Source organism: Amphibalanus amphitrite, unplaced genomic scaffold (genome assembly GCF_019059575.1).
Source record: "Amphibalanus amphitrite isolate SeventyFive unplaced genomic scaffold, NRLGWU_Aamphi_draft 000702F_arrow, whole genome shotgun sequence".
Lineage (NCBI taxonomy): Eukaryota > Metazoa > Arthropoda > Thecostraca > Balanomorpha > Balanidae > Amphibalanus > Amphibalanus amphitrite.
This window is the reverse complement of record NW_024882196.1, coordinates 115,012-126,165: the sequence shown is the minus strand read 5'-3', so window position 1 is coordinate 126,165 and position 11,154 is coordinate 115,012. Positions and strand designations below refer to the sequence as shown.

At 53.6% G+C, this 11,154-nt stretch overlaps 1 protein-coding gene across 2 annotated transcripts; it reads left to right on the top strand.

Moving 5' to 3' along the window:
* The first annotated feature begins 108 nt into the window (after window positions 1-108).
* Window positions 109-8,421, top strand: LOC122364838 (cilia- and flagella-associated protein 61-like). Of its 2 annotated transcripts, none has more exons than XM_043335597.1 (9): window positions 109-2,842; window positions 3,357-3,607; window positions 4,155-4,303; window positions 4,550-4,875; window positions 5,191-5,325; window positions 6,597-6,763; window positions 7,198-7,339; window positions 7,722-7,878; window positions 8,076-8,421. In XM_043335597.1, exons 1-9 carry the CDS (start codon window positions 330-332, stop codon window positions 8,328-8,330), a joined length of 4,095 nt encoding a protein of 1,364 aa, XP_043191532.1. In that variant the 5' UTR covers window positions 109-329; the 3' UTR covers window positions 8,331-8,421. The 2 variants fall into 2 exon arrangements, with proteins under 2 accessions (XP_043191532.1, XP_043191533.1); XM_043335598.1 differs by having other exon boundaries at window positions 153-2,842; window positions 8,048-8,421.
* The last annotated feature ends 2,733 nt before the right edge of the window (window positions 8,422-11,154 follow it).

Here is an 11,154-nt window from a genome sequence, read left to right as displayed (position 1 = left end):
CGTGGATTGAGATGAAATGTCCTGGGTGCGTCTAGTGGCCTTTGCATGTGCTTATTATGGGATCTCTTTGCCAGTGGACCAGTTAGGCAATTTGCCGCGTGATTAAGTGCCCTTTTTCCTGCGAACGAACCCTTGAATTTATGTCCGCTTTGAGCAAGGATTTGAGCGCTTTGATCATTTTTATTCTCTCGGTCTCATTCAATAATTAAGTCTTATGTAGCTATAGCAGCAGCTTTTAATTTGATAATGTGATCACTTAATCTCAGTGGCCTCAGGGCTCGCCCATTTCCATTCTCAGACGGTGTTTACATCCAGCGCCATCTGCCGCCATGGCGAGTGCCGGCATGAAGCGCCACATCGCGCTGGCGGCTGCCGGCTCCGACGGCAGCTCGCCGACGCCGCGGCTCGCGGTGCGTCGCGCCGGTCGCGCCGACCGCTCCAGCATCGAGAGCCTCGAGTGGGACGAGAAGTGGGCTCAGAACATCTACGGCTTCTCCAAGCTGGAGCCGCTGCTGGAGCACGCGGCTCTCTCGCTGGTGGCCGTCGACGAGTTGGGCGCCGTGCAGGGGTTCGCCGTGTTCGACGGCCAGCCCACCGAGACGCTGCTGCGCGGCAAACCGTGGCGCGGCTGGCTGCGCAACTGCTCGCCGCTGCTCGGCCCGGCGCCGCTCAGCATCGCCACGGTCCTGTTCCAGACGCGACTGGTGTGCGCCCGGCCGGCCCTCGAGCACGTGGAGATGGCCCTCCTCACGTGGCTATTTGCCTCCGTGCCAGACCTGGAGCGTGTCTTTCACGTGGCACGCTGTCAGCTGAGCGATGTGCACGGGCTTGAGGAGATCGGTTTTCGACCGATATCGTCGCTGAATAACCCGGAGCTAGTGCTGGAAGCTGACCGACGCCGCTTCGTTCCGCGCCTCGCCACCAGACCGGCGCGGCTCGAGGACCACGACGATCTGCGACCCATGTTTGATGTTGACGAGGAGCGACTTAAGGAGAAGTTTGGAGAGTATTTTCTGGCTGAGGTGATTGCTGACGAGCGCGAGTCATCCTACTCAGCGGTGGTTGAAGTAGACAAGTTGGCTGTGGGGCTGATGAGTGTGACTACTGAGGTGGATCTGGACACACTGAATGCCAATTTCGAGCTGGCACCTTTTCATGGCCTGCGTAAGCCCGACCCGGACGATGTGACCGGCTTCAGGGTGAAACTTAGTGAAGAGGTGCTCGGCGTACGTCCGTCTGCTCTCCGTTCTCGTGAATTTTCTGAGAAGCAAATGGCAAGTGATTCAGCGAAATCCATAAATGAGGGCAGAGAAGAGAAGGAAACTGGAGCTGAAACTGATCAAGAAGCTGCCGACGGGAAACAGTCTACTACTGGGGCCGATGCGAAAGTCAGCCAAATAGCCGCCACAAAAAGGGAAACTTCTGCTGATGTTGCCACAGCCGCGTCGGGCTCTTCGATCCGGAGTATCGTCGGCGTCTCGGAGACAACCGACGAGCCGCCCGTCGAGCGAGAGGTTCCGATGCTGGAACAGCTGTGGGGTCCGGCGATCTTCGAGCCGGGGTTCGGCCTACCCGAGGTAGACGAGGCGCCGATCCCCAACGATACAGAGCCGGACGACACGCGGCCCGTGCTCGAGCTGATCTGGGGCTTCCCCGTGTCCGCGGACGGCACCGTCACACGTCAGGTGAGCTGCGTGCACCCCGGCGTCGGTGCCGAGCCGGCCACCGGGCCGACTCCTGAACCCCGCCCGGTGCCAGAGTACCACGGCGAGCCGAACGCCGCTGCCGTGACTCTGTTCTGTATCCGTGATGAGTATGCGTGCCGCTCCATCGACCTTCTGCCAGCCGTGCTGGATCGCATGCGCGACGTGGATTACTTGGTGATGACGGTGCCGGCCGACGCGCCCGAGACACCTTTGATGGAGCTCTTCACGCGAGTGCCGCACCGCGCCACCTCGACGTTTCCTGACCAGCTGTTCGTGTTCCACCGCGCCTCGCTGGTGACTGATTTTACTGTGACGAGTGCCAAGAGCGCCGACCTGGGTGCCATCCGCACTCTGGTGAAGCATACAGAGAGCGCTGAGAGTCTGATGCTGACGGTGCGGGAGATGTTCCTCAGCGGAACGGCGCATAGCTCGGTGCTGGTGGTGCGCTGTCAGGACCAGGTGGTGGGGGTGATTGTGCTGAAACCCGAGATGGAAGTCGAGTACCTTCGCTCACACTTTGAGATCGAGGAGTACGTGACGTGCGAGCATCACGATAATGGATTCGGTCACCTGTATCACATGGTGTTGAACCCAATCTTCCGCCGGTTTGCTCGTGTCGTCCTCGGTGAAGTGATGCGCCTGACTGGTCTCTCCGTCCTGCTCTACCCACTCTTCCCACCTGGTTCGGAGGACGTCGAGGGTCACAGTCTGGCCTCGTCTCTCGAGGCGCTGAGTCCGGTGACGTGGCGTCGTCAGATCCAGTATCCTCTATCTCACGGTTCCCTCGGCGTCAACATACCCAAGCCGCACATCCTGCAGCATCGGGACCCGCTGGCGCTCCAGCTTGCCTCCCGTTCCACCGTCCTTCGACGTCGCCGGCGGGTCAACAGTCGGATCGTGGTAGTGGGCGGTGGTGACGCCGGTCTGGCCATCCTCGAGCGGCTCGCCTTCTCACGGCAGCTTCTGTTCACCAACGTCACGCTCGTAGATCCTCACGGTTTCCCGGACGGCGGCGGGGACGAGCTGGCCGCGGCCATGAGGACCTCGACGGAGGAGTTCACTCCGGAGCGTCTGGGAACCATGTGGCTGCACGTCTGGGTGAACCTGGTGCGAGGGGTGATGGTGGCCATTGACAGGTGAGTGAACGAGAGGACTGGGGGTCGGCGGTGTCACTGTGCTCCCCTGCTCGGCCACCTGAGGGTGTGTCATGTGTTCAATGTGTTCATGTTGGCAAGGAACTGGTAGACGTTAGTTCAAACTTCAAAGGGTTTCTTGCTCGTCACGTCAACCTAATTAAAGCTTGCATAGATGCCTGAGCATCCTTGTCCCGTTTCATAACTGACTGTGGTATGCGTAATACATACAACAGTTTCAACATGTCCGCTTTAACTAAACTGTACACGTCTCTCTCTCTCTCTCTCTCTCTCTCTCTCTCTCTCTCTCTCTCTCTCTCTCTCTCTCTCTCTCTCTCTCTCCCTCTATCTCTCTCTCCCTATCTCTCGCTATCTCTCTCTCTCTCTCTCTCTCTCTCTCTCTCTCTCTCTCTCTCTCTCTCTCTCTCTCTCTCTTCTCTCTCTCTCTCTCTCTCTCTCTCTCTCTCTCTCTCTCTCTCTCTCTCTCTTCCCTCCTCCCCACCACCGCCTCTCACAGGAAGCACAAGCTGATCCGAGTCGCTGAGGTGGGTGACATCCCGTACGACCACCTTCTGCTGACGTGCGGCCTGCAATACCAGCTACCGACTCGACTGGTGCCTCGGCCGTCCCGGCCCTTCTCCGACCGTCGGCCTCTTCATCCTCCGGTTCTGCTGCCGGAGGCGCCTGAGAACGTGTTCCGCGTGAACTCGCAGTATGACGCAGAGAGGGCGCTCGACTACGTCAGGGCCTATTGTCTGGAACGGAACGGTAAGAGGGAAAGAGAAAGACAATCGATGTAGAAAAGAGATGTAGGGTTATCGATGCAGAAAGGAGATGTAGGGTTATCGGTGTTATCGGTGTTCGGTATCGGTGGGGTTCTGGGATAAAGTGAACACTGCATAATGAGCTGAGTGTGGGGAGTCGTGAAGATGCACTAAAGGCAGAAGCTCCCAGTCTCGACAGTCGACCTGCATGCGTATCTGATGAACAGATCGTGCATACCCATTGAAACCGTGTTTAGCTGTGTGATGTGTTTGTCGCAGCGACCGCTGCGGTGACCGGCAGAGACTACTGTCTGCTGTCCCAGCGCGGGCGGCATTTTCCCGCTGGGACTATGTGTACCTGCACTTACCTGACAACGGCTCCTTTATTCACGTTCTTAAACGCCACACGTGCATGGCGTAATACGAGCTATATGAGCTCCTGAGCTCGAAGCCGTATAGTGTTTGTACATCAATAAACCGTATCTCTCTCTCTCTCAGATGATACTGATTACGTAACACTGCTCGTTGCCCCGACCTTACGTCTCCCGCAGAGAATGTGATCGTGTACGGCGGCTACCTGGAGACCCTGACCTGTCTGGAGACGCTGCTGCGACTGCCGGTGCCGCCTCACAGACTGGTGCTGGTCCTGCCGCCTCTGGACGACCTCGGCGGCTGTACCCAGCTATCACACGACCCAGAGGTGAGGCAGGCGTTTGGTAACATCATTGGCGAGGCTCGGGGATCTATCGGGGTCACTGGCTTTACGTAGCTCATGAAACTCCGATTTTCCCGATATGTGATGCGCGCACGTGTTTAGATAGGGCCTCCTGATTGTTCGTTTTTACACTTCTCATCGAGATACACGCCGAAAATAATAGGTTGAACGTACGTGCCACCCTGTCGCCATCCATTATCCGATATCATCACGGTTTTCTGTTACCCGCAGGTAGACAAGGGTGTCTTCTTCCGTCTGCGTGCCGCCGAGAACGGCATCCGCATTCTGGAGGGCTACACGCTGGTGTGCTGGGACATCAAGTACAACAACCGGGTGTACCGCATCCAGCTGCGAGGCGGCGAGCTCCTGACGGGCGAGCGACACCTCTCCTGCTGCGGACTGTTTGTCTACGATCACCGCGGCGTCGAGCTGGTGACGTTCAAGGCCCTCAACGACGCGTCACTGGTGTTTGACGGACGGCTGGTGATCGATCACCAGTTTGGCACCAATGATCCAGATATCAAGGCCGTAGGGACCATGACAAAGTACTCGCGCAGGTGAGACGGAGGGAGGGATTGGGGTGGACGACCATCGACTTATTGAGATATTCACCATATTGCTGTGCTGCAAACAAGTTTTCAGTCATTCGATATTCATGTTTGTTTTTCGGTAAATTTAGGTAAATACTTTAATTTAAGATATAAAGGCGAAAAACGTTTTAACTAATTGCTATGATCCAATCTTCGGCATCACCTGCATCATGATGTGCATACTTAGCTTGCATTTCATTTCGGAAGTGCATACTGCGTTTGATGTAGTCTGCCTGTCACTCGTTAGAATACCTAACCTCGCCCTTGTCCTCCATATTTCAGATACTACGCCGACCGGTTCGACCACTTTGAGTACAGCTCCCGTGAGGTTGGCCATGCCCTGGGTGATCAGATTCTGCGTCTGTACGGCGCCGATACGCAGCAGACCAAACGACTCACTACCAAGGATCGGCGCAGGTATGGAGGGTGGGAAACTGACACAGACTGAGACGGCTGCAGTCTGTGAGTGGGTGGAGGAATGAGCTGTGATAACTAATTCCTGTGAGATATCAGGTGGGGCTGGACACTGGACAGAACTATCTTTTAGTGATGCGTGAAAGGGCATTAAATGTGCAATAGTAGGTTCGTGTTTTGGCTGTCATTTCCAGACTACATGTTTTCATATCGCTGCCAGAGCCATGCCTTCAAAGTCCTTTCATCTTCATCTTCGTGTTATCGGGGCAAGAGGCACGATGTCCTGTAGGGCCCGTTCTCGCCGATTTCCATAACTTCACTTAGTACTCAGTCTGTTACAGGAGTGGAGTACCAGATCGACTCCCAGTGTGCATCCAGCCTGTTCTTAAAGACGTTGACTGAGGGCGAATGTACAATTTCTGCTGGAAGCCCGTTCCAATCGTTAATACACCGCACAGAAAATGAATTCAGTCTGGCACGGCAGGTTGCACGAGGCTTCCGTAGTTTAAGTGTGTGACCCCGAGTTCGCCTTTCAGGATTCGTTGCCAGAAGCTCTGAAGGATCAGTATCAACGTGGCCGTGCAGCATCTTGTATGTGTGAATCATATCCATGCGTCTACGCCGATAGTACAGTGACGGGAGCTTCAGTCTCTTCAGCCTTTCAGGATATGGAAGGTGGCGGATGCTCACCACTAACCGGGTGGCTCTTCTTTGGACCCTTTCGACTGCCTTCTGATCAGCTCTATTGAACGGACCCCAAACAAGACTGCTGAACTCCAGGTGAGGCCGCACGAGAGATTTGAACAAAAGAGGCAGGGTAAATTCATCTAAAAAGGCGAAGGACCGGCGGATGACCGCAAGAACTTGAGACGCTTTGAAGACCGCCGTAGACGCTTGCTGTCGAAACTTCAAGATTGAGTCGACCTGCACACCCAGGTCTCTCTCGACTGACGTGTTTGTCAGTCTGTCCGACCCCATTTGAAATGAGTGGTGGTCCTTGGCTGCACCAACATGAAGCACTTTGCACTTATTCTCGTTAAATGGCAGCTGCCAAGTTCTAGACCATTCCACGAGGGCGTTCAGGTCTGCCTGCAATGTCCGCACATCATGTTCAGAAGAGATGCCTGAGAACAGCTTTGTGTCATCTGCGAACATTCGCACATTTGAAGTGACAGCATCTGGCAAGTCATTGACATAGAGCAAGAAGAGCAATGGGCCCTTTGCAAAGAAATGAGATCGCGGTCTGATATGGCCGTCTCTCCTTTGGTCACCAGGTCCTCTCTGGCTGGGGTGCCGCTACCGCCGGAGTTCCAGCAGCCCCGCGTCACCCGCGCTCGGCTGCCCGGCGGATGGAACTACCTGCACGTGGTGGCACCGGAGCCACTGGCCGACCAGAAACCTCCCTGGGTGCTGACCACCGGCGACCCCGTCTACCTATCAGGTAAAGTGACTGTCCACCTGCCAGGTTCACGGGGAGAGCAGCTGGCTGTCTAATGCCGAGGTATCATCTTGCAGCGATTAGCGGGCCGTATGGGTCGTTATCGGGCCGTACAATACAGTAATTATTACATACAACTAGCTACTTTGTAACTCAAAGTGTTCATGAATTGATGTAAGAAAACAGCTAAACGAAAAAGTGGAATATTTCGTAATAATTCACCCGGTTCGTAGCGCTTTAGTGGGATGGTTCGAAGCCTTGCGGTACAGCATATATGTAGGCGCCAACTAGTGCTGCCATCTAGGGACAGGAATTGAAGCTAGCCGGGCTATGCGGTACAGCATAACTTTCAGGCGTTTGTCTCTGTTCTCTGACGACAAATAATGCGGGTATGGTAAGTATTCGCTTGATTTATAATACGTTTTTATTTATTACAGCCACCGGCTACATGCGGATCGAGATAAGCGAATACAGGGTCGTGCAAAAGATCACCTGTTTCTCCAAGAACGATATTGAAACGGACAACTTTATCGCGCTGCACGGTCTGCACGAAGTGCTGCTTAACAACATGGTGGCAAGGTAAGATGAGACGAGTTGAAATGGATTGAGCTGCTTTCATAGGCTTCGGACCGGCTGTTACGGAGAACCAACGAGCTGCCTGTGATATGCAATAACAAATCGATGAAATTGGATTTTTTTATTAAAGGAGGTTTTGTCGTCAGATATTGCAACTCAACAGGCATGATTTTTGTGTGTAAAATCTTGAAACCTCTCTTCATTTAAAAAAGCTTGAGTGAAAAGCGAAACTGTGGGAGCCAAAAGCCTGTTCATCCGTTTTGTTTTCGGCAAAGTGCCTCGTCTGACCTCACTATGACCTCATTTATGAACTTAACCAAACCATCAGCAATACAAGAATACCCCAACGGCCCAACGACCTCATCCCCTACCCCGACCCCGCCAGATATGAGGAGGGTCTGATCACCGACCTGTACACCTACTTCCGCGATCCGTGGGCAATGCTAGTGTTCCACGATCGCTTCTCTGTGCTTCTTGAGGACATCAGACGGGCCGTGCAGCGCTGTCTCTGCCGGGACGGAAAACTCACCCTCGAGGAAAAGGTAGGGGGTGGAGCGAATTTTCGAGGATGGCAGAAAACGTCCTCCGTTTGGTACTCGTACTTCAGTGCAAATGCACTTTTCAGGAGATGTTTTCCTTCTCATCTAGTCAACTCAAAATGAACTAGGTAAGCTGTGTTTTTATCATCCCTATGGTAGGAAAAAATCTTAGATCCCCAACAACCCGCGTCTTTTTTCAGATCGTGGATGACCTGTGCCGATACAGCGAGCTCTCCCAGCCGGAGCTGATCAAGATTCTGGAGGACTTCCGAAGGGGAGGAGTGGACAAAATGGTGGAGCGCTGGATCCTCCAGTACCTGGCCAACAACCAGTACCACCTGCCCATGTATGCCCGCGAGGGAACCGCTGAGTCGCTCAAGATCAGCAGGGATGGCGTAGTGGAGTCGGTCAATAACGCTCTGTCCGTCTCGCGCTATGGCAGTGTCAACTGGTAGGTGGCAGCACGGTAGCAGCGGCAGATGACGATACTGTGCCAAACGCGAGTGAAGATTATGCCAAATGGTCCAAAATGAAAAGCGATTTCTTGCAGACTGTTTGATGCTTTTGTTGGGACTGACATCTTGCCAAAAAGAGGGTTGAACTGTTATCTTATTAAGGAGCAATTAAGTTCATCATTTGGCATACAAACACGTATTATTTAGACTAGGATCACGCTAAGAATGGGCTAGACCAACCTTTGTTGAGTATTTTCCGGCATAATTATATGCAAATGCTTATCCTGTCAGAACGATTTACAATACGGGTGTGGAGAAATGTTTTCGGGAATAAGAAAAATATATTTGTTCTTTAAAATGAAAAAGTTTCCCCGATATGACTAGCGGTTCTCAGCAATGGGTAACATAAAATATAGGTAGGTACGATCTATGATTTACGATCTATGATTACCGAAATAGTTATGCAAAAAGTCGATTGAAAAAGGAAGCATGCCCTACAGAGAATTCCTCAATTGTATTTTTTTTTTAGAAAAGAGGACCTCATCTCATAGTGTTTCTTGTCTATTCCGTTCGTAGGCAGTAATCGTTCAATGTTCATGGATCGCGAAAACAGCAATGCCACGCTACGAGCCCATTTCGGGCCGTTGCCATAAACAAATATTTCTTCAGGCTCTGGTGGTACGGCACGCCGCCTGCAGAACCCACATTAGGCACTCTGGGAGCCCCTCTCCCCCACCCCTCGGCACTCCATGCCGCCTCTGGGGCCGGGGGCGGTTAGTAATCGCCTCGGGGCTGGCCGCCCCCCCCCCCCCCGGGGCAATGCGCTAGCCGCGCTCCGGAACAGCGGGAGACCGGAAGCTGGCCGCTTCCGCCTGTGCGGGCGGGGGGCGGGACTGCCACAGCACTGCATAAGAAAGGTGACACGTCGGACCCAAACAACTATCGGCCGATATCTGTGATCTCTGTCGTGGCCAAGTTATGTGAGCGGGTAGTCTGTACGCAGCTGGTGGCATACTTGACATCTCATCATGTACTCTGTCCTCAACAGTACGGTTTCCGGCAAGGACAGTCTACTGAGGCGGCGCTGCTCGACGCTGTCACTTTCGCGACTGACAACATCGATCGAGGCATGATGACGTCACTTGTGACAGCTGACACGTCTAAGGCATTCGATAGTGTCGAGCATGGCCGCCTCTTAGACTAGATGGAGTGGTACGGTGTGCGGCGCGAGTGGTTCGCAGCCTGGCTGCGGGGGCGTACGCAGACTGTGCGGGGCGGGTCGTGCTCGCTGGATGTTACGCATGGAGTGGTCCAGGGATCCATTTTGGGCCCCGTGCTGTTCATCCTCTTCACGAACGACCTGCCACAACACATACCCCATGGTAGGATCGTGATGTATGCTGACGACACCCAATTCCTTGACGCTGACATCCCATCTAACCTTGAAGCACTTAAAACGCGCATTGAAAGCTCTCTCGCTATTTCACTCAAATGGTTCACACAAAATCGGCTTAAAATCAACCCGACTAAGACAGAGATGACCATTTTAAGATCTTCCCGTCAGACAGTCCGTTCGGACTTTGCCGTTCACTTCGGCGGCGATGAAATTCTTCCCAAAGATAGTGTCAAAGTCCTGGGTGTCGTCATTGACCAACACTTGTCTTGGAGCTGTCACATTAGCTCAGTCGTCCAACGGTGCTACTGCGTGCTAGTGAGTCTTGCGCGTAATAGGCACAAACTACCAAAATGTGTCAGGCAACTTCTGATAGAGTGTCTCGTTTTCCCCCACATTCGTTATTGTTTAACAGTGTGGGGAGGGTGTAATGCAACCCAAAGGCAGCGCTTGCGAAAGGCCATCAACTTCGGTGTCCGCATTGTGACCGGCCTCGGCAGACGTGAACACGTCACGCCATCGCTGCGCGATCTAGGGTGGCTGAGTATCGAGGAGATGATAGCTGAACGTGATATTGCCACCATGCGCCGTCTCATCACCTGCCCCGACGCTCCTGAGATGCTGCGCCGCCGAGTGTTGGCGCGGTCCGATGTGTCCTCTCGCCGCACACGCGCCAGTGAGAGCGGGCAGGCTGAACTACCTCGAGTACGGACTGAGTTTGCCAAGCGCAGTTTCCTCTACCGTGCGGTGAAGGCTCTGAATGCTACGATGTAGCTGGAGCTCACCTAGATTGGGTGCGATTTTATAGAAACGGCCGTTTTTTACTGTCTCATTTATCGCCTTTTATCACACGAAGTGTATTGTATTGATGTGTTTAACCATCACTTTTGTACTGACGTAGACGCTATATAATCCATGTCATGGAAGGTCTTAATACATTATCTATCTATCTATCTAGATTGGTTTGTGGGGTGGCGGCGGGCAGTGATTGTCTTTGTCCCACTGATGAGCAGCAGAACTTTTCTGAATATGGTGGTGTGTTTGAGCATTCGGCTGCCTCTTATTCTCCTTCGTGTCCTTAGCATACATATTGTGGCATGCTAAGCCGGCCCGTGATCGTCGAAAATTAACACATATTTACACTCACATGCCGCACAGATTTATAGAATGTGGGAGGGAAGGGGAAGAGAGAGAGAGAGAGAGAGAGAGAGAGAGAGAGAGAGAGAGAGAGAGAGAGAGAGAGAGAGAGAGAGAGAGAGAGAGAGAGCACGTGCCAGGACCAGGACCACTCTGTTCCCGGACGGTGAGCCGGGCGGCCGGCCGAGTGAATCCGAGCGCAGACCGTCAGCATCCTCCGCGGACTGATTTATGATGCCCTGTGCCTCCCTTGGTGTCCCCTCCCCCTCCCTGTCTGGTGATTTACAGCGGCTT